At 46.9% G+C, this 18,264-nt stretch overlaps 1 protein-coding gene across 4 annotated transcripts in view; it reads right to left on the reverse strand.

Annotated features, from left to right (window-relative positions):
• NPSR1 (neuropeptide S receptor 1) overlaps positions 1 to 18,264 on the reverse strand; it is a 168,503-nt gene that overhangs the window by 37,562 nt on the left and 112,677 nt on the right. For all 4 annotated transcript variants that reach the window (XM_090050175.1, XM_090050174.1, XM_090050171.1 and 1 more), the window contains exons 3-4: positions 5,280 to 5,383; positions 4,190 to 4,283 (exon numbers count right to left, since the gene is read on the reverse strand). In XM_090050175.1, coding sequence (XP_089906301.1) covers positions 4,190 to 4,283; positions 5,280 to 5,383 — 198 coding nt within the window. The remainder of the gene's footprint in view (positions 1 to 4,189; positions 4,284 to 5,279; positions 5,384 to 18,264) is intronic.

Raw genomic sequence — 18,264 nt, forward strand, 5'->3', positions numbered from 1 at the left:
GGCAGGTCCCAGCCAGACTACAGTTGGGTGGGGATTTCCCTGAGCAGCCCAGGGCTGGCTGGGAGCTCAGTTGTGGAGCAGCTGCCAGCCATCCCTGGGATGTACATCAATTCCTTTGAGCAGTCTGCAGCTGGCTGGATAGAGATTTCTCTAAGCAACTAGGGCCTGGCCAGGAGTTACCCTGCTTCTGGGGCGGCTCCAGGCCACCCTGTGGCTGGGCAGAGATTTCCCTGAAAAACCCAGGGCTGGCCAGGACCTGCCCCAGAAATGGTACAGCTCCTGCCCAGCACCCAGCTGCATGGGAAAATCCCCACCCAGCCTGGGACTTGTCGGGAGCTACCCAAGAAGTGGAACAGCTTCCAACCAGCCCCTGGCTGCATGGGGAAGCAGAAAGTTTCCAAATCCTAGTGCTGCTAGGCTCCTGTGGGGAGCTGGGAGCTGAGCAGTGTGAGGACCAGGGAAATTCCCCATCCCCTGTGGCCTGCTGGTGTTCGGGCTGACCAGGAAGAAATTTGGCTCCAAGTGAGCATCTAACCACGTGCTACTACACAATATCTACTGCACAGTTAATTTACTACCTGTATTTACAGGCAGTAGCTAGCTGCACAGTAGATTAATTTACTGTACAATAAATGTTGTGCATATGTAGACAGTGACACTTTACTGGGCACATCTAAACATGCACTTGATCTGGAAGCAGTTTACTCTCAAGTAAACTACTAGAGAATTAAAAACTCCCAGGCACATGTCTACATGTGCAGGGATGCAGGAGCAGATTTGCTGCTCTTGGCAGCAGACTGCTCCCATTCTCTGCTGCCCTGCAACCAGCACCTGCAGCAGCCAGGAGGAGCTCTAGGCTCCCCCTGGGTGCTAGCCCAGGGGGCAGGAGACAGATGTCCCTGACCCCGGGAGCTGCCTCCTGCCAGGGTGCATTCTGCCATCAAATCCCGGGCCAGGACAATGTCCCCCTGCCCTGGAAACAGACCGCTCCTGGTCCCTGCTCCATGGTCATGTGGTGGGGGCTGAGAGATCCTTATCTCCCAGCACCACCTCTATGGTTGTGGGGCCAGTGCTGGGAGATCCATATCTCCCAGCTCAAGCCCCGCAGTTGTCGGACCCAGGCTGGGAAATCCTTCTCTCCCAGTGCCAGCTTCACAACTGTTGAGCTGGCACTAGGAGAGAAGAATCTTTTCTCTCTCAGCTCTGGCCCTATGACTGCAGAGCTGCTGCTGGGAGAGAGGGATCTTCCAGTTCGGATCCTGCAACTGCAGAGCTTAGGCTGAGAGAGAGGAATGTCCCAGCATGGGCCCCACGACCATGGAGATAAGGATTTCCCAGCCCAGGTCCTGTGACTGTGGCGCTCATGCTGGAAGATAAGGATCCTTCAGCCTGAGTCCCATGACCATGAGATCAGGATTTCCCAGCCTTGGCCCAATGAACATGGACTCAAGCTGAGAGATTAGGATCTCCCAGCCCTGGCCCCACAATCACAGTGGAGTGGAGTTCTGAGAGCTCCCTGCTGCCAGGGCAGAGGGACATTGTCCCCACCCAGGCTTTAGTGGTGAAGCCCACCTCAGCAGCAGGCAGCCTCTGGGGGCAGGGAGCAATCTTCTGCCCCCAGTTGCCTGGCTGACCAGAAACACGTTTGCTCCCAGTCAGGTGTCTACACATGCACTACTTTGCAATTACTAATCTCAAAAACATTTGCTACTTGCATTTTCAGATAGCAAATTTACTCATGATTAGAGCCAATTACTGTACAGTAAGCAACTGCACGTGTAGACATGCATGGATGCATACTGTGCAGTAATTAGCCTACTGCACAGTAAAGTGTCTCTAAAGTGTCTCGTGTAGCTACGACCACTGTGCAGTAAAGCATCTTGTGTAGATACACCCATTAAGCATCAACTGGGAACTGCCTACCCATACATCCCCATCCTAACTCTGCTACTGTCTCTCTTTATGGATTTTTTCATTTCACTGACTTCTCTGCTTCATAGTCTCCGTCAATAAACTAAAAGAATGTGATTTACCTAAGCTGTTCTGAGGATCAATTATGCAATGTTGGTAAAGACCTTACATTATTAAAAAAATGCCTCAGTAATCTGCTATTTTTTTATTATATGTTTTATTATTTATAATTAGTTTGATTATTAAATTAGAATCATAGAATCAATGGGTTGGAAGGGACCTAGACAGATCTAGTCCGACCCCCTGCCATGGGCAGGAAGGAGCACTGGGGGTGGCAGGGGTCATAAGACCCCAGCCAGGTGCCTATCCAGTAGCCTCTTAAAGATAAAGTGTAGAAGTATAGAAAAAAGAATAGACATTAGGATACAGGATTTACTACTGCTTTGGTCTTTCTATAGTCCCTTGTGCCTGTGCAAAATAAATATAAAATACTTAATTGAACTATCAGAGGTAACTATCAGAAGTAAATTGATCTGATTACTAACATTACTATTTCATTCTGTTAGATGATCAGCTCTATCCACTTTCCTTCTGAAGCATGTGGGAAATGGCAGTGTCCCCCAACTGGAGATATCAAGTAAAAATTTAACATTGTGAGGTTAAAGTGTAATTTGGCCTTCCCTTGGTCAAGGTTTCCTATCACATTCTAAAGTAGGGTGGCCATCATAGAGAACAGTCCAGTTGTCCTCTGTCCTCTATTGATACAAAACCGGACACCTTTATGTCCTCTATTTTCCTCTTCTTCTGGAAGAGAAAAAAAGAGGACATAAAGGCATCCGGTTTTGTATCAATAGCAGACAGAGGACAGAGTAGCAGAAAACCAGAATATCCTCTATGATGGCCACCCTATTCCAAAGTGATGCCTATGGGAATTTTCAATTAGCCATGCAATTGGACAAGGCTGGTGTTTTTCTCTTTTTAAAAAAGATCATTAGAGTTTGCTACTTGACAGAGATCTAAGGAATTAGTCCAAGTTAAACCTGGCTCCTGACATTGCCAAACAAGTCAGGGGGTAGCAACTGGTTTCTAATAAATCTTTCATTTTTATTTTCTTCTCTCTTTTAGGTTTTTTGTTTGTTTGTTTTGTCTTTACCAGATACCTTAGCAAGGCAGCATGAAAAACATGGGCCTCATGGCATTTGAGATATTACACCAAAAGAAGAGATAATTTGATTGAGCCTGTCAGAGGTTCATTTGTATGACACAAAATACTCCTCCCTCCTTGTGCAAGGAAATTTATGATATGGGATTAATTCGTTAACCTTAACAAAATTTTCTATACTACTATGAAGCACTGCTAGAGCTTTTCATGTCTTCAAAGTGCCTTAAAAAGATTAATTAAATTGGTTCCTCACTGTTAAACGCCTCTTCCCCAGAGGTAATGGAATAAGAACTATTTTTCTTATTTTACACATGAAGAACCTACAGTGGCAAAATTAATCTGCTTCATATTAGGCACCTAAATCCACGGTCAGAATTTTGAGTGTCTTGTGAGCATACTCTGACATCAGTGGGAACTGCCTGGCATTTTTGAAAGGAAAAGTTTCATTTTAGTCACTCAGTTCTGGAAAAGTTGGCCTACTTATGGGAAATGTTACCAAACACTACACATACTGATCCACATGCCTTAAGTACGGAGCTACTTGTTCTGATTGATTAAAGGATGTTAAGGCCAAAAGGGGGCTATTAAACTGAGACAGGCTGTAGAGTTTCATTGTTCCTGTAATGTGGGTAATAATTTATGTTTTACTAGAGTATATTTTCTTGACAGCAACAACTGGGGTAATTCTTGTTCTCCTCAAACATCATCTCTGGATTTACCAACCCCAGTACATCATGGTTGGCATTAAGCTATAAGCGCCTTCAAGAAGGAATTGCACCTTTCTGTTTGCATTGTAAAGCAGCCAACACACTTTATCATACTGATATTAATATAATAAGTGAACTTAAAAAGCTTTATCATCACCACTTTGAATGGTCACTTAAAAAATAGTTAAATTTTCCAACTCTTTTACCCAAATAATTTAATGCAGTGACATACCCAGTGCACCCAGTGCTTATGATTGGACTTCATTTCCCCACTTTAATAACATTAATTAACATTATTAAAGGATCAATGGCAACAAGACTGCTCCTGTCACTAAAAAATTGTTTAGTGAAATAAAGCTGTTAAAACAACATCATTTCTAACAACAGAGAGGTACAAAAATTCTCCTACCTCCTTGCAAGAACTTCATTGGATAAACTATGGCATGGTATCGGTCTATGCTAAGTGATACCAGGACATACGTAGAAGCATAGAGAAGGACAACCTGAAGAAATAAGAGAAAATAGCATTTTTTTAGAAAGCGCTTTAAACCATGATAGTCTCAATATGTGACATTTGAAAACCTATTTGCTTACCAATACTTATGACAAGAGTTTGCTACTGTTCATATTGTACCTTATTCCATGAGTAGCTACACTGAAATCAATCAGTGGGTCTACTTTCTCAATAAGGTACTACTGAATGTAACCGAGGTAGAATCTTTTCCTAAGACAGCCAAAGATTTCATTTGGTATATCATGCTATGATATACCTTTCCATGGTATTCATTGCCTTTAGTTAAATGAATCTGAAAACAGTACCAAATGAGATTGTGTATCCTCATAGCTCAGTTACAATTTTCCCTACCCTATAGCATGTAGGGAGCTTGGCTGTTTCAGAGTTGGTTGTGATTGACTTGGCCCTTTAACTATGAAATAGGCATCCAAGGTTTAAAACAGCAGTTTTATGAAATGCCTTCAATATCAAATCTCAAGAGTAAATCAAGTACTGCATAAAAGTATTATTATTTTGAGTCTGTTGCACACATTCACAAGTATTTTGAATCATGACTCATTATTTTCAAATAGCAAGACCAAATTTAGCTCCCAATTATAATAATATGAACGTGAAGTAACTAAATGAGTTCTGTGAGGTTACATTCACTTTACCCCACGTATTGTGAAATCAAATTCTGGCCTTCTATGTTTAGAAAGAAGACACAACCAATTTTTTGGAAGACGAAAAAGGCATAAAAGGATTTTTCAAAAACACAAATGTTAGATACCTAATTCTCAGTGAACATTAATGTGAATTAGCAGGCTTATTGCAATTTTTTTGCCTTTGAAAATATTTCCTGAATATAAATCGCTCTTAAATGGAGTGTTTTTGTCCTAAATAGCAATTTAATGAGGAACTGCTATTACCACACATGAGGTTACAAAACTGTGAGCTATCTGTGTTTTGGTGTGTAGGTGTATTAGATATTGAATAGTTTCTGTACCTGCAAATAGCGAATGACTCGGCAAACAAAATCAGGGGCCATGAAATCACCAGTGAAGCGCCAGATAATATCAGTCATTATGTTTATCAGTCCTGTGAAAGAATCTACAATAAAATATAAATTAAGATACATCAACAGAGATAAATGAGTGTAGTTTATCTGTATACTGTAGTGTTCCAGTAGTATGTATTATTGTATCTTCTTATCTGTGAAAGCTCCTTATTCTGCTGAAAAAGCCAGCCATTTTGTGATCAGTTCAGTGCAGACAGTTACAAAGGTTGGGAATACACCAAATGGAGACATTACTTTTGTTCCTCTTTTATCTTGTTTTCTTAATCCAAAATGAAACCTTTCAATCAGAAAGTAACCATTTTTTGTGCATAGAAGAATGTAACAATGACAGTGCCTTAGATTTGTATGTGGGTAAAGCCTAAGGACATTGCATTACAATTGGGCAAAGTGCTCTCAGTAAAAATTCACAGTGCTTAATTCTGCAAGGAGCTGTCTCTACGTAGTCCCACTCAACTTCACCTACCAGCAGATTCTAGTTCGTCCATCCCATTAGAAATCTCTTTCCTTTTTTATTCAAAATCATGGAATTCTAAAGCAATTCCATTTTTAATTCCATGCTTTTCAATATTAACTACTGCTATATCTCCCCCACACCACTCCAATTGTATCTTCTTGTTTACCAAGGTAGCATCTTGTCTGGTCTTTGTGGATTTGTGTAACACATGCCAGAGCACTAGGCTGGGTGATGTGCTGGATTTTGGATCCTCAGGGTGCCAGTAGCCCTGGGAACCCCCTCAGGCAGATCTGCTGACTGAAGTGTCCCATGTAGAGGTGTGTGCCTTACCCTCACTGCCCAGGAATTTACTCCGAACTCAATGAATGCATTGGTTTCTTTATTATGTACAACTATATACAACAAAGAAATGATTAAGCAGCAGCAGAAAAATATATATAATAACAATAGTTAATAATAAAACCAACATTTGAATAAAATTTACAACTGCAACATTAGGTGAATAATTCCAATACATGGGGTGGCCTCACTTATGTCAAACAACTTCAGTAATTGCATTCACCTGGTTATAACCAGGGATCTTGGTTTTCCTGGATAAAAAAATTGCAAATTCTCTGATAAAACCCCCCAAATCCATGGTTAAAATTAAAGGCCCCCCCACAGCCCACCCAGCCCTAGTGGTGCACCTCACTCTCCCCCACAACAGCTCCCCCCCCACACACACACACATGCAGGCACAGACACCAACACGCAGGCACAGACACAGACATGCAGGCACACATGCTCATGCAGGCACAGACAGACATGCAGGCGCCAACATACAGGCACAGACACATGCATGCAGGCACAGACACGCATGCAGGTGCAGACACGCATGCAGGTGCAGACACAGGCACAGATAGACACACACTCCCCCTAGCAGGTAAGTGTGTGTGGGGAGAAGGGGCAGGGGAAAGGGAAGGGCCTGGGACGAGGCAGATCAAGAACGGGGGTGGGGGCAGTGTGTCTCTGTGCCCACTCTCAGAAGCAGGGCCAGGGGGACGGGAGCAGCAGTGCCCCTCTGCGAGCCACACACACACCATCCAGCCAGATGCAGGGGGAGGGTTCACACGCAGCAGTTGCCACTGCCCCACACCACCGCCACTGCTGCAACCCATGTTGCTTTGCTGCGGCCAGTTGAACATGCAGCTCTGTGGGCAAGTGGTGCAGCAGCAGTGGTGTGGCAGCAGTGCCACAGAGCAACGGTGGTGATGGCTGCTGCATGCGAGCCCCGCCACATCGGTGCCCCTCTGTGGGCCGCACATGTGCCTCCACTTGTGCACAGAACCGTATGTGTGACTGGCTGTGGCAAAGCAGTGCAGGGTGGCAGCACAGGGCTGTGGCAGCTGCAGCATGTGAGCCTCACCCCACATCCATCCAGCCAGCCAGGTGGCATGTGTGGTCTGCAGAGGGGCCCTAATGACAAAGCAGCATGGAGCAAGGCAATGGCAATGGCGGTGGTGTTGTGGGGCTGCGGCAGCTGCTGCATAAAATTTTCCCTCCACCCCATCCAGCTGGGCAGCACATGTGTGGCCCACAGGGGGGCACTGCTTCCCTCACCCCCCAGCCCTCCTCCTGGGAGTGGGCACAGAGACACTCCCGCCTACCCCCATTCTTGATCTGGCTCAGCCCCCAGCCAGCTTCCCCTGCAAGCCTGCTCTACAACCCGCAAGCCCCACTTCCCTTTCAGGTTCAAAGAATGTACAGTGAACCTGATCCAAGCTTTGGGTGACTGCGAGCATCAGGCTCCCCCCTTCCCCCTCCAGACAGGGCTGGGGGTTTCCCTACCCTTCTGCAATTAGCTCTCGCAGGCTGGAGCTCTGCCAGCCTGCAGAGCTCTTTGCAAAACCAGGAAATTCACGGGTTTCTCTGCTAAAAGGTAAAATCCACTTTTTCTCTGATAAAAATGGGACATCTGTGGCTTTCTCTTCTTCCATGGGAAACAGAAAACCCAGATCCATGGTTATAACCCTTTAAAACAGTTTCCCTTCTTGTCAAAATCCACTCCCCATACAGTAAATGGCAATACAACTATAGCTACAATCCGCCTCTAGGTGGTGGAGGCAAGGCTCCTGTTGCTCCAGGCACCCTGAACTCCCTTGGTCCTTCCTGGCCTCTATGAGATGAACCTCCAGTCAACTGTTGCAGGCAATAGGCTCTCTTTTATTCCTTCTGAAATGCAGCTTCTGCAAACACTATGGAATTAGGTGTCCTCTCACACCCCTCTACAGGCTGTGTCCTTTCAGCCTGCTCCCTCTTTGGATTGCCTCCCCTCCCAACACTTCCATCCACAGATAGGGGATTTCTCTATGAAGTTTGTGGTTCCTGCAGCCCTGAGCTCAAACAGGGGCTTCCCACCACAGGTCTCTGACCTGGCAGCTTCTCCCACCTCCCAGCCACTCTACTTGCTTTACTGACCAACCCCGTCTCCACTTCTCCTGGACACCAGTGTCCTGAAGTTGTATAGATCCACACCCAGTGGTGACTCAGCTCCTCAAGGGGAAACACAGGCTCTCCCCTGTCCTGGTGTCTGCTTCCTGAGAAAGTCTCAGCTCCCTTTCCCCCGGCCAGAGGCTGTCTCTCTGCTCTCTCTCTCCAGGCTGGAGTCAGACCCTCCTCTTCTCTTTTCCTGCTCTCTGCTTTTCTTTTTATGGTGCACCAACAGCTCATCAGAGCCCTCAATTTGCAGAGGGTTTCTGATCTCAGTTCATACGGTCCAATAAAAAGTATGCATGGTGCACAGCATACTCTCCTGCCTGGAAAAGCTACTGCACCCTCTGCAAGCTTCTTGCCACCCTTTTTGCAAAGTTCTAAGGCACCGTTACATTTGTAATTGGAGCATGCAGCTGTTACATTTGTAATTTGATCACACTATTATGATTAAGGAATCCACTAATTATGCACTGATTTTTTTCCCATTAAAAGGAGAGGAAAAAATTCTCTAGCCTGTAAGATACATTTTTAAAGAATCCTAATTACTTGGTAAATTCTGAGGACTTAAATAAAAACCTAAATAATATATACAGGCAGTCCTCAACTTACAACATTTTGAGTTACAATGTTTTGCACTTACGTTTATAAATTGACACCTTGTTTCAACTTTATTATGTCAGTTTTGACTTTACAATGCTTAATCCAATGCAATGCCACGCCACTGAATGAGTTCACTGTGTCACTCGTTTCCCTGGAGATCATATTTCCAAACTTCCTTGAACACTTTCTTTGAGAAAGCAGACAAGGATCCAGAAAAACCTGCAGCCAAGGCTCCTGAGAAGACTCCAGCCAAGAATCCTTCAAGTAGTCCAACCAAGAGCCTTTCAAAAAGTCCAGCAAGGTCACCTCAAAGAAGTCCTTCCAAATCAATATGCTTGCTATTTACAATATAAATACATTAATGTAGCTATATTACTCATCTATAATTGATCAAGTACAAAATTCTGGAGTATTTTTGGTGAAAATAGAGTATCGGGCCTTGGTTCAGGAACCAATCCCCTATTTATAACATTGTTTCTTATGAAAAAATTGGTTTCGAGTTGCAACGTTTCAACTTTAGATGTGGTTCTCAGGAACCAATTGTATCAGTCCGAGGACTGCCTGTATATATGTTTCTAGTATTGTCTGCTAGTGTAAGCCAAATCCTAGTTGGTTTCTTAGGTATGTGGTACTTCCACCCCTGGTGGCCTGACTCTTCTGGGGTTCTTCTGAAGTGGTGGTTCTTTTTTCAAGTCCTCATTCATCTTTGGGATAGGATCAAGTGATTCAATTACTTTCCAAATCTCATTGCACAGAGGCATGAATAATATTCGTACAAAATAGGGATCAAGAGAGACAGAGAGAGAAAGACTAAGAATGGTCTACCTCAGAGCTGTCTAGCTGGGGTGGTGGCCTGTAGGCCTGTGTGAAGTGGCTAGTATTCACTTTGGATTCAGATTTGGCCAATTTGGGGGACAGTGATTCAATTTGGTGATTCGAATCACTATTCTGATTTAATTCGGCCAAATCTGATCCAGAGATTCGGCTTCTGCTGAATCTCCAAATCAGCCAGGCCAGGCCCATCCCCCGCTCCTCTTCCAGCCTGGCAATGGCTGCCTCAACTCCTGGCACTTGTTAAAAAGAAAGCCCTGGCTCAGCAGGTGCTGCCAGGCAGTGAGCAATCCCTTCCGCCCTCCAGAAATTTTTCTACTAATTTTTTCAGATCATGAGGGCGAGAACTTCAGCTACACCTATTTACACCAACCAGGAACCTGGCTCAATACATACAAGTCTGCAGTACCATAGCAAGTTGGGGGGCAAGTGGGGTGACTGCCCCAGGCACCAAAGTGAAGGGGCACCAGCAGGCACTGCCCTGCCAAAGCAGGGTGCAGGACAAAGCTGCAAGAGGCTTGTTTGGGAGGGTGGGGGGCACAGGGATGGGGGAAAAGGTGGCTCGTGCCACAGCATGCAGGGGCTCCTGGGCAAGCATGGGGGGGCATGTGCCCCCCAGATCTGTGCCTGGACCAAGCGTGGGCTGCCTGGGCACCAAGCTTTGTTGCTATGGCACTGCAAGTCTAACACAAGGTAGCTCAGAAAAGTCTTAATGTGGCTGCAGGAGTATACATCCCCCTTCAGTACTGCTAGATATCACTGGTGTTTTTGAAAGTATGTAAATGTTTTCTACTGTGATACCAGTGGAATTTCAATTCCAAATGAAGTGTGAGAGAAAGCTCTGGAAGAGATAATTATACATTGGTCTTGAAAGTTTGAAAGAGTGGCTTCTCACAGGACAATGAGATTTCCACATGACATCTCTTAGTACAATGCAACCATTATATTGGTAGTCATGCTGTTGGGAAATGCGTCTCAAGATTCTATAATTTAGGAGACACAGGGACTGTATCTTATCACAAGTATGGTGTGCATGAGCAAATTAAATGGAATCAAGAACTTGTTTAATTTATTAATTGACCCAAATTCCAATTGGACTACATTGGTTAAAGAAATCCTTCGGCTATTGACTGACTTTACTGTGTTTAGTTTCAAGTGCAAATCAAACTGGGATCTTTCTAATTCATAGAGGCGTGTCCATACAAGATATTTACCGCATAGTAGACTAATTAGCTGTGCAGTAAAAGTTACCCATCTACACATGCACCTCTATTAGGCTGAAGTAAACTAATTTACTCTGCACCAGCACAGTACTTGTAAATGCAAGTATTGTCCTGCTGCAGAGATTTTTACTCCACAGTAGTGCACAGGTAAGCTGTTTCTAGGTGACACTTTTTAGTGGGTTTAAAGAGGGTTAAATGTCTTTTGCACAACTTTAAAGGCATCATTGTTTCCACATTCAGCAGCATATTGCACATTAATTCAGCTGCTGTAGCACATTCGGCAATGTAATATGCCTTAAATGATTTTGGGGTATTGTAAAGTAAAACACCTCTGAGGAGTTTTAATTTCGTACCCTAAAGCCACAGAGGGAAGCACTAGACTCCAAGTGGCTCAGGGGCTATGCAGACAGACAGTGCAGACAGCCTGGCAGCAGTCCAGGAAGGCAGGCTCCACAGAAGGGGGGGGAAAAAAAAAAAGCAGAGAGCCTGACCTCCGCCCCCCCCGCCCCCAGCCTGCCTGAGTTGCATGGGGGCCCAGTGCTTCCCTCCACAGCTACTGTGTCCCCTGGGACTGCCTAAGCTGGGTGCCTGGAGGCGGGTGCTACCTGGGGGCGCAGGGCCGCTGTTGCCACAGAGGGAAGCACTAGCCCCCGCCCCCCAGACAACTGTTTTATAACTTCAGACTATCAATATTTAAATCTATTTAGATACTACATATATAGCTACAAATAAATACACACACACACTTTATCAAATACTTAACCTCATAATATCAGATTAAAGATTTTAATATAACTCAATAATTTTAGACTTTATCAACTTACACTTATAAAACATGAAATATAAACCACACAATACCCACACAGTAACAAAATAAAAGGCGCAACACCCTTGAAAATAATATACTCTTCTAAGAACCCCAAGCTCAGGCTATTTCTGGAGCACTGGCTCCCTCAGTGCCCCTCAGCATCAGCTCCCCCCAGCCCAGACAAAATACCCTTTAGTGCAAAATAAAATTTAAAACTTGGGGAGACTTGTCCTTCTGGGCTTCCCCTTCAGTGGTTGGCTTTCCTGACCCAGATGGATTTCCCCTTCCCTGTGGGACTCCCCTTCCCTGCGAACTCACAATTCCAGAGAGCTGGATGGAGGGTCCTTGTCTCTCTCCCAGTAAGTTGCCACCTCTCCTGCTGAGGCTTCAGCTGTCTCTGGCTCCCTCTGGGCCTGAAAGCCACCGATGGCCCTGTGCACCAAGGGCTTTACTCATCTGCTTGGCACTGGGGACCCAAGCTACCCTGCAGGGCTCTGGGGTCCCAGTTTCAAACCAGACCCTCTGTCCAAGGCTTTAGATGCCTGGCCTCATGCCAGTGGTGGTGGTGGGGGGTGTCCCCAGTCGCCCCATGGAGCTCCCAGGGCCTGGGTTTGCTCCTGGACCCCCCGTGCAGCATCACCTAGACCAAGTCTTCCTGGCTTTGTGCCAGGGGTTGGAGATCTGAGCCACCTCATATGGCTCCAGGCATGAATACTGGGTGCCCCCAGAGGCTGGGGGGGGGGGGCACGGTGAGCTTCTGCAGGTGGCAGCAGTGCCATTAGTGGTGAGAGTGTGGCGGTGGCAAGCAGAGAGCTCTCAAAGGTGGCCGCAGCACTGCTGGTGGTGGAGGGGGTGGCAAGTGCCGCCCAGCGGTCAGTGACCACTCACAGATGCCACTGGCAGAGTCAGCAGTGGCCAGCGGTGATCGCAGATTACCAATGGAGAGGATGGTGAGCAGTGATTGCCTGCAGGTGCCACCATCAGTGTCAGCAGTGCCTTTTCACAGGAGGTGCACCGCCATGCTCAGGGGGTGCACATGCACCCATGTGCACTTCCTGTGCATCACCAATGGCTCCAGGGCCTCAGTCCCACTTGGACCACACCAAGTGCACTGAGATCCTGGCCACTTACCAGGGACTGGGGACCTCAGCTGCCTTATGCAGCTCCCAGGGTCCTTGTCCTTCTTGGACCCTCCATGCAGCACTGCCTGCACTGAGCCCCTGGCCTCATGCCAGGGGTTGTGGACCTGAGCCATCTCATGCGACTCCCAGGGTCCCCGCTCCATGCACCGCTTGAGCACCATGCCTCTAGCTGCATGCCAGGGTGCAAACCCAAGCTGCCTCATACAGCTCCCAGGGTCTGACTCCATGGACCAAACTGTGTACCACCATCGCACTTCTCAGCAGTGTGGCTGTGGGCTGCACCACTCGCTGCTCCCATCTGGTGATGAGGTCTTCAGACTCTTCAGGGCTACTGCTCTGCCCTGCAGGGCAGCTCTCCCTAGCTCCTCTTAGTCACACTCTCTTCTTCATCCCTCAATGCACTGTGTCTGTGTGTGGGCCAGGCATGCTGTTCTTTTATACCCTTCAGAGACTCCAGCCCCTGGCTTGCAAGAGGACCAATCAGGGTGAGGGGAAGTATAGCCCTCAGTCAGGTTCAGGCTCTTTGCCTCACCCCAAGCAAGGACAGGGAAGCCTCTCCTCCATGACCACCTGACTGGTAGGAATGTCTCACCAATGGCTCTAAGCCCTTTTGAGCCAGTGAGCTGGACTGCTACTGGCATGCCCACCACATTAATAAGTGCATTGAACAGCACTGGACCCAGGACAGACCCCTGTGGGACTTTGGTCAAAATTCCCTGCCATTCTGATATGTCTACATTTATAATTACCCCTTGCTTCAGCTACTGAGCCAATTGTCCATCCACCTTATGGTAGTTTGTCTAGCCCACATTTTTCTAATTTGTTTATGAGAAAATCATGTGGTACTTTGTCAAAAGCCTTGCTGAATACAGTATATCTACAGCATTGCCTTCATCGATCCAGCCTGTTATTTTTTTGAAGGAGATTAGATTGGTTTGGCATGATTTATTTATAGTCAATCCATGCTGGCTGTTCAAGATCAGCCTTCTCTTCTCTATATGCTTGTAGATATACTCTCTTATGATATGCCCCAGTAATTTCCAGGGTATTGAGGTGAGGTTAATCAGTCTGTAGTTCCCTGAGTCCTCCTTTTTGCCTTTTTTTAAGGAGAGACACCACGTTGGCCATTTTCCAGTCCTCTGGTGTTTCTCCCATTACCCATGACATAGATATTATTGTCAAGGACTCCAAGATCTCCTCTATCAGTTCTCTCAGTAGTTGGGGATGAAGTTCATCAGGCCCTGCTGCTCTCTGTTTCTTTTGGTATCTAATCCCTCAGCTTGTTCCCCTCCTTATGGAAATAATCCGTTTCAGCCTAATTTTTTTGTAAAGACTGAGGCAAAGTACTTTTTGAGCATCTCTGCCTTCTTTACATCTTCTGTTGCAAGTTCTTTCTAGATATTTAATAGTGGATCCACAACTTCTTTGGTCTGTTTTTTTCTGGCCAACATATGTATAGAATCTCTTCTTGTTGTCTTTAACTGCCTTTACCACATTAAGCTTATTTTTTCACGTTCTGTCCTAATTTTGTCCCTTCAGGTTTTTGCTGTTTTCTGGTAAGCTTCCTTGTTGACCTTTTTCCATTTCCTGTATCCCTTCCTTTTGCATTAGTTGCATCCTAGAAGCTTCTTTGTGCATTCCTTGGTCTCTAGTCATTCTTCTTGTGTTTCCATCATATCAGAACAGTATTGGGCTTTTAATACCCTCCTGGCTGCCTTTATCTTTCAGTATTTCTTCCCATGATATCATGCCTATTAACTCCTTTATTTCTTTGCAATCTGCCGTTTTGAAATACAGTGCCTTACTTTTGATGACCTCATGCTTTCCCACTGTTAGGATTATAAATTCTTTCATATCGTGATCACTTCCTCCCAAGGGTCCCATCACCTTCACATTCTTCACTATAGCTTTAGCCTTTTATCTTCAACCACGTGACTTCTGATCTATACCTTCTTCCTCCTGAACCACACAACAAGTGTATGTATTATAACATACAGGGCAAAACCACCCATCACCTTTTCTCCCAACCCTTTCCTTTCAAAACAGAGTGTAACCCTCAATATTGACATTCCACCAAGAGTTGTCTTACCAAGTCTCTGTGCTACTAATCATATCATGGTCTCTTTCACGAATTGTGACTTCCAGCTTATCTTGTTTGTTCTCTATACTTCTCACATTTGTATACAAGAATCAGACATATTTTGCATTCTGACCTACTTATCTTCTTTTTGCATCACTTAACCAAAGAGGACCAGTTGAATCATAGATGAGTATTCAAAACAGTGGATTCTCACTTGAAGTCAAATTCATGATGTAAACTGAGAAAGCAAATAGTGCATTCATTTTGCATTCACTTTCTACCAGCATCATAATAACATTCTTAACAGGGAGGCATGTTTACTGAAGGAGTGAGTGTTAATTAAAAGTTGAATGTTTGCAGTAACAGAATTTTAAATTTGTCTCTGATACACACTGGCATCCTGGTAGTAAGAGATAATAAGGTCACTGAATCAAAATACCTTAGATTTCAGTTTTAGAATAATGAAGAGTCAAATCAATTTTGTGCACAAGCCCTTCACAACATCCTGTATAATATAAATGGGTTGGCATTACATATGAATTGAGTAATTTCAATTTATGAACAAATTTGTAAAAATCATGTTCTATTTGCAGAAGGGGTGAAGTCTGGGGAAATGATGTTTGCTACAAATAGTGACCATAGACTGATACATCTACTGTAGAATTTACATATTTTAAAGATCCTTACTTAGCTGCTAATGACAGGCAAGGATTTCTTAAGATGATATCTTTTATTGGACCATCTATGTAGATGGAATAGAGTTAGAAAGCTCTACAAACAAGCTTTAGGGTTTATCTCTAACTAAATTAACTTTTTATTGCTACCACTTTTTTGCCTATAGAACGGGAATAATAAATGCTACCTGTGAAAGAAGTTGTGAAGATAAATAACTTGTATTTACAAAATGCTTTGAGATGCTCAAATAAGTGCTTTACAAGAGCAGGGAACCTTTTGTTTAGGGCAATTATTGGCTGTGTCTACACATGTACTTTACTGCAGAGTAGACTAATTAGCTGCTGAGTAAAGCATCACCATCTACACATGCAACCTATGTATTAGATAATATTATCAGGGATGCTTTACTATTGAGGACAGTACATCTACACATGGGTGCATCTACACATGTAGACACTGCACTCAAGAGCAGCTTACTCTGATGTTCCTGGGGCTGCTGGGGGTGAGGACCTGGCCCAAATCCCTGCGACTTGCTAGCCTGGCTTTGCGCCAGAGTGGGTTGCACAGCTCCGGGACATGTGCACAGGAACCGTACCTCCTGGAGCCCTGTGACCCACTCCGGTGCAAAGCCAGACCAGAGAGCCACATGGGGCTGGGCCAGGTCCTCACCCTGCCGCAGGCACAGGGGACAGAGGCGGGAGCTGGCCCTGGTGACAGGACCCGGTGCAGCACATGGTCCCTGCGTGCCATGCTGGATCCTGCCACCCAGCTGGGCCCCTCCTTCTAGTGGCAGGACTTGGCCCAGCATGCAGAGCCTGCGCGCTGGGCTGAGCCGAGCAGCATGACCTGGCTCAGCTCCGTGCAGTCCCCAGGCTCTGGGCCAGGCCGGGTAGCATGAGCAGCCTGGGGCCAGCAGGACCCAGCTCAGCTCCACACATTCCATGTGGGCCAGGCAGCATGAGCAGCCTGGGGCCAACAAGACCTGGCTCAGCTCTGTGCAGTGCCTGCATGCCAGGCCAGGCAACACAAGCAGCCCGGGTACGGCAGGACCCGGTTCAGCTCTGCACAGTTTTCACACGCTGGGCTGGGCAGCATGAGCAGCCTGCAGCTGGCAAGACTTAGCTTGGCTCCACACGGTCCCCACACGCTGGGCCAGGCCAGGTAGCATGAGCTGCATGGTTCCCATGTGCTGGGCTGGGTCCTGCCGCTATAGGAAGGGCCTGGCAGGGAGGCAGAGCAGCCCCAGGGGCAGCAGGACCCAGCTGGGCCTGGCACGCTGGGCTCTGTCACCATGGCCGCGGCCTGGCCAGGCTGCAGAGCCCCCTGGGCCACACCCACTGGTCCTCAAAGGCATCCAAGAAGCCAGTGGATGCTGCCCACTGGTGCTCTTCCCAGAGATATGCACAGACAAGTGAGAGAAAAGTGGCCCTGGAGTCTATAGGGAACCTTCCCAGCCAGAGCCTCCTTCCTGGTCAAATACAGGGCCCACTTAGCGAGGGCCAGGAGGAGGTTGACCAGGAGGTCTCGGGACTTGGTAGGGCCATGGATGAGGTGACCAAAAACAAAAAGGTGGGGAGTGAAATTCAACCAGAACCTCAAGAGAAGGCTCTGGAGGTGGAGGGGCTGCAGCCTGGTGCACTTCAGGGTCATGTGCACCAGGGTCTCCCTCTGCCCGCAGAAAGGGCAGGAGACCATGAAGCTCACCACATACACACCTGTGGCAATGACTCCATGGAGGAGCAATCTGCTGAGGTCCCCAGTGGCTCATGGGATAAGGATGGAGTACAGACTCAGCCACTCAGGTGCCCCAGCCATGCCTTTGTTGAGCAGGTCCCACCACTTAGTGTCTGGGCGGGATGCAAGGGCAGCATGATGGACAGTGCAGCACACGAGGATGTAGAGGTGATGGCGATGGACGGTGGAAAAGCAGACCAATCTGGTGTCCTCCAGCCAACTCAGTTGGTGAAGCGGGGAGTGCCATGAAGCTGGGTGAGATGCCGACCCCACGACAAATTCCAGTAAGCTGGAGGACATGGAGGGGCGGGGACTGCTGCCATGCAGGACCTGGTCAATAAAGGCAAGGGCATCAGGAGGTTGGGCAGATTTCACCTCCTGGACCAGATGGTAGGTTGCACGTGCCATGCCAGTGCAGAGGGTTCCACCCACTCCTGCCTATTGTAGTCCAGGAGGTCTCCAATACAAGTGACACCAGCCAGGATCAACCTCTGTCGCAACCATGGCACCTCTGCTATCAGCACGTCCAGCTGAGGGTTCCAGAGGAGGGGCTCAATGAGTAGGTTGGCACCCTGGGTGACTGTTACAGGGGACCTGGAGGCAGAGACCAGCCTCCAGGCCCAGAGGAGATCCTGGTAGAAATCTGGCAGCCCTTGCAGGTCCTTCAGGGAGAAGCCCCGCAGGCTGAGAAGCTACCAGTCATATCAGAGCCCCCAGAAGTGGAGGAGGAAAACATGTCCCAGGTGGCCCCATGCCATGTGGCTGCCAACACCATACAGCAGTCACTGCAGGGCCTGAAGGTGGAATGCCAAGACCTGGCTACACAGGCAAACGAGGCCTTGGCTGTCCTCCCGCAAGGGAAGACTTGGGACCTCTGCAGCAACCCAGTGCCGT

Source organism: Crocodylus siamensis, chromosome 5 (genome assembly GCF_052110815.1).
Source record: "Crocodylus siamensis isolate JL-2025a chromosome 5, ASM5211081v1, whole genome shotgun sequence".
Taxonomy (NCBI): domain Eukaryota; kingdom Metazoa; phylum Chordata; order Crocodylia; family Crocodylidae; genus Crocodylus; species Crocodylus siamensis.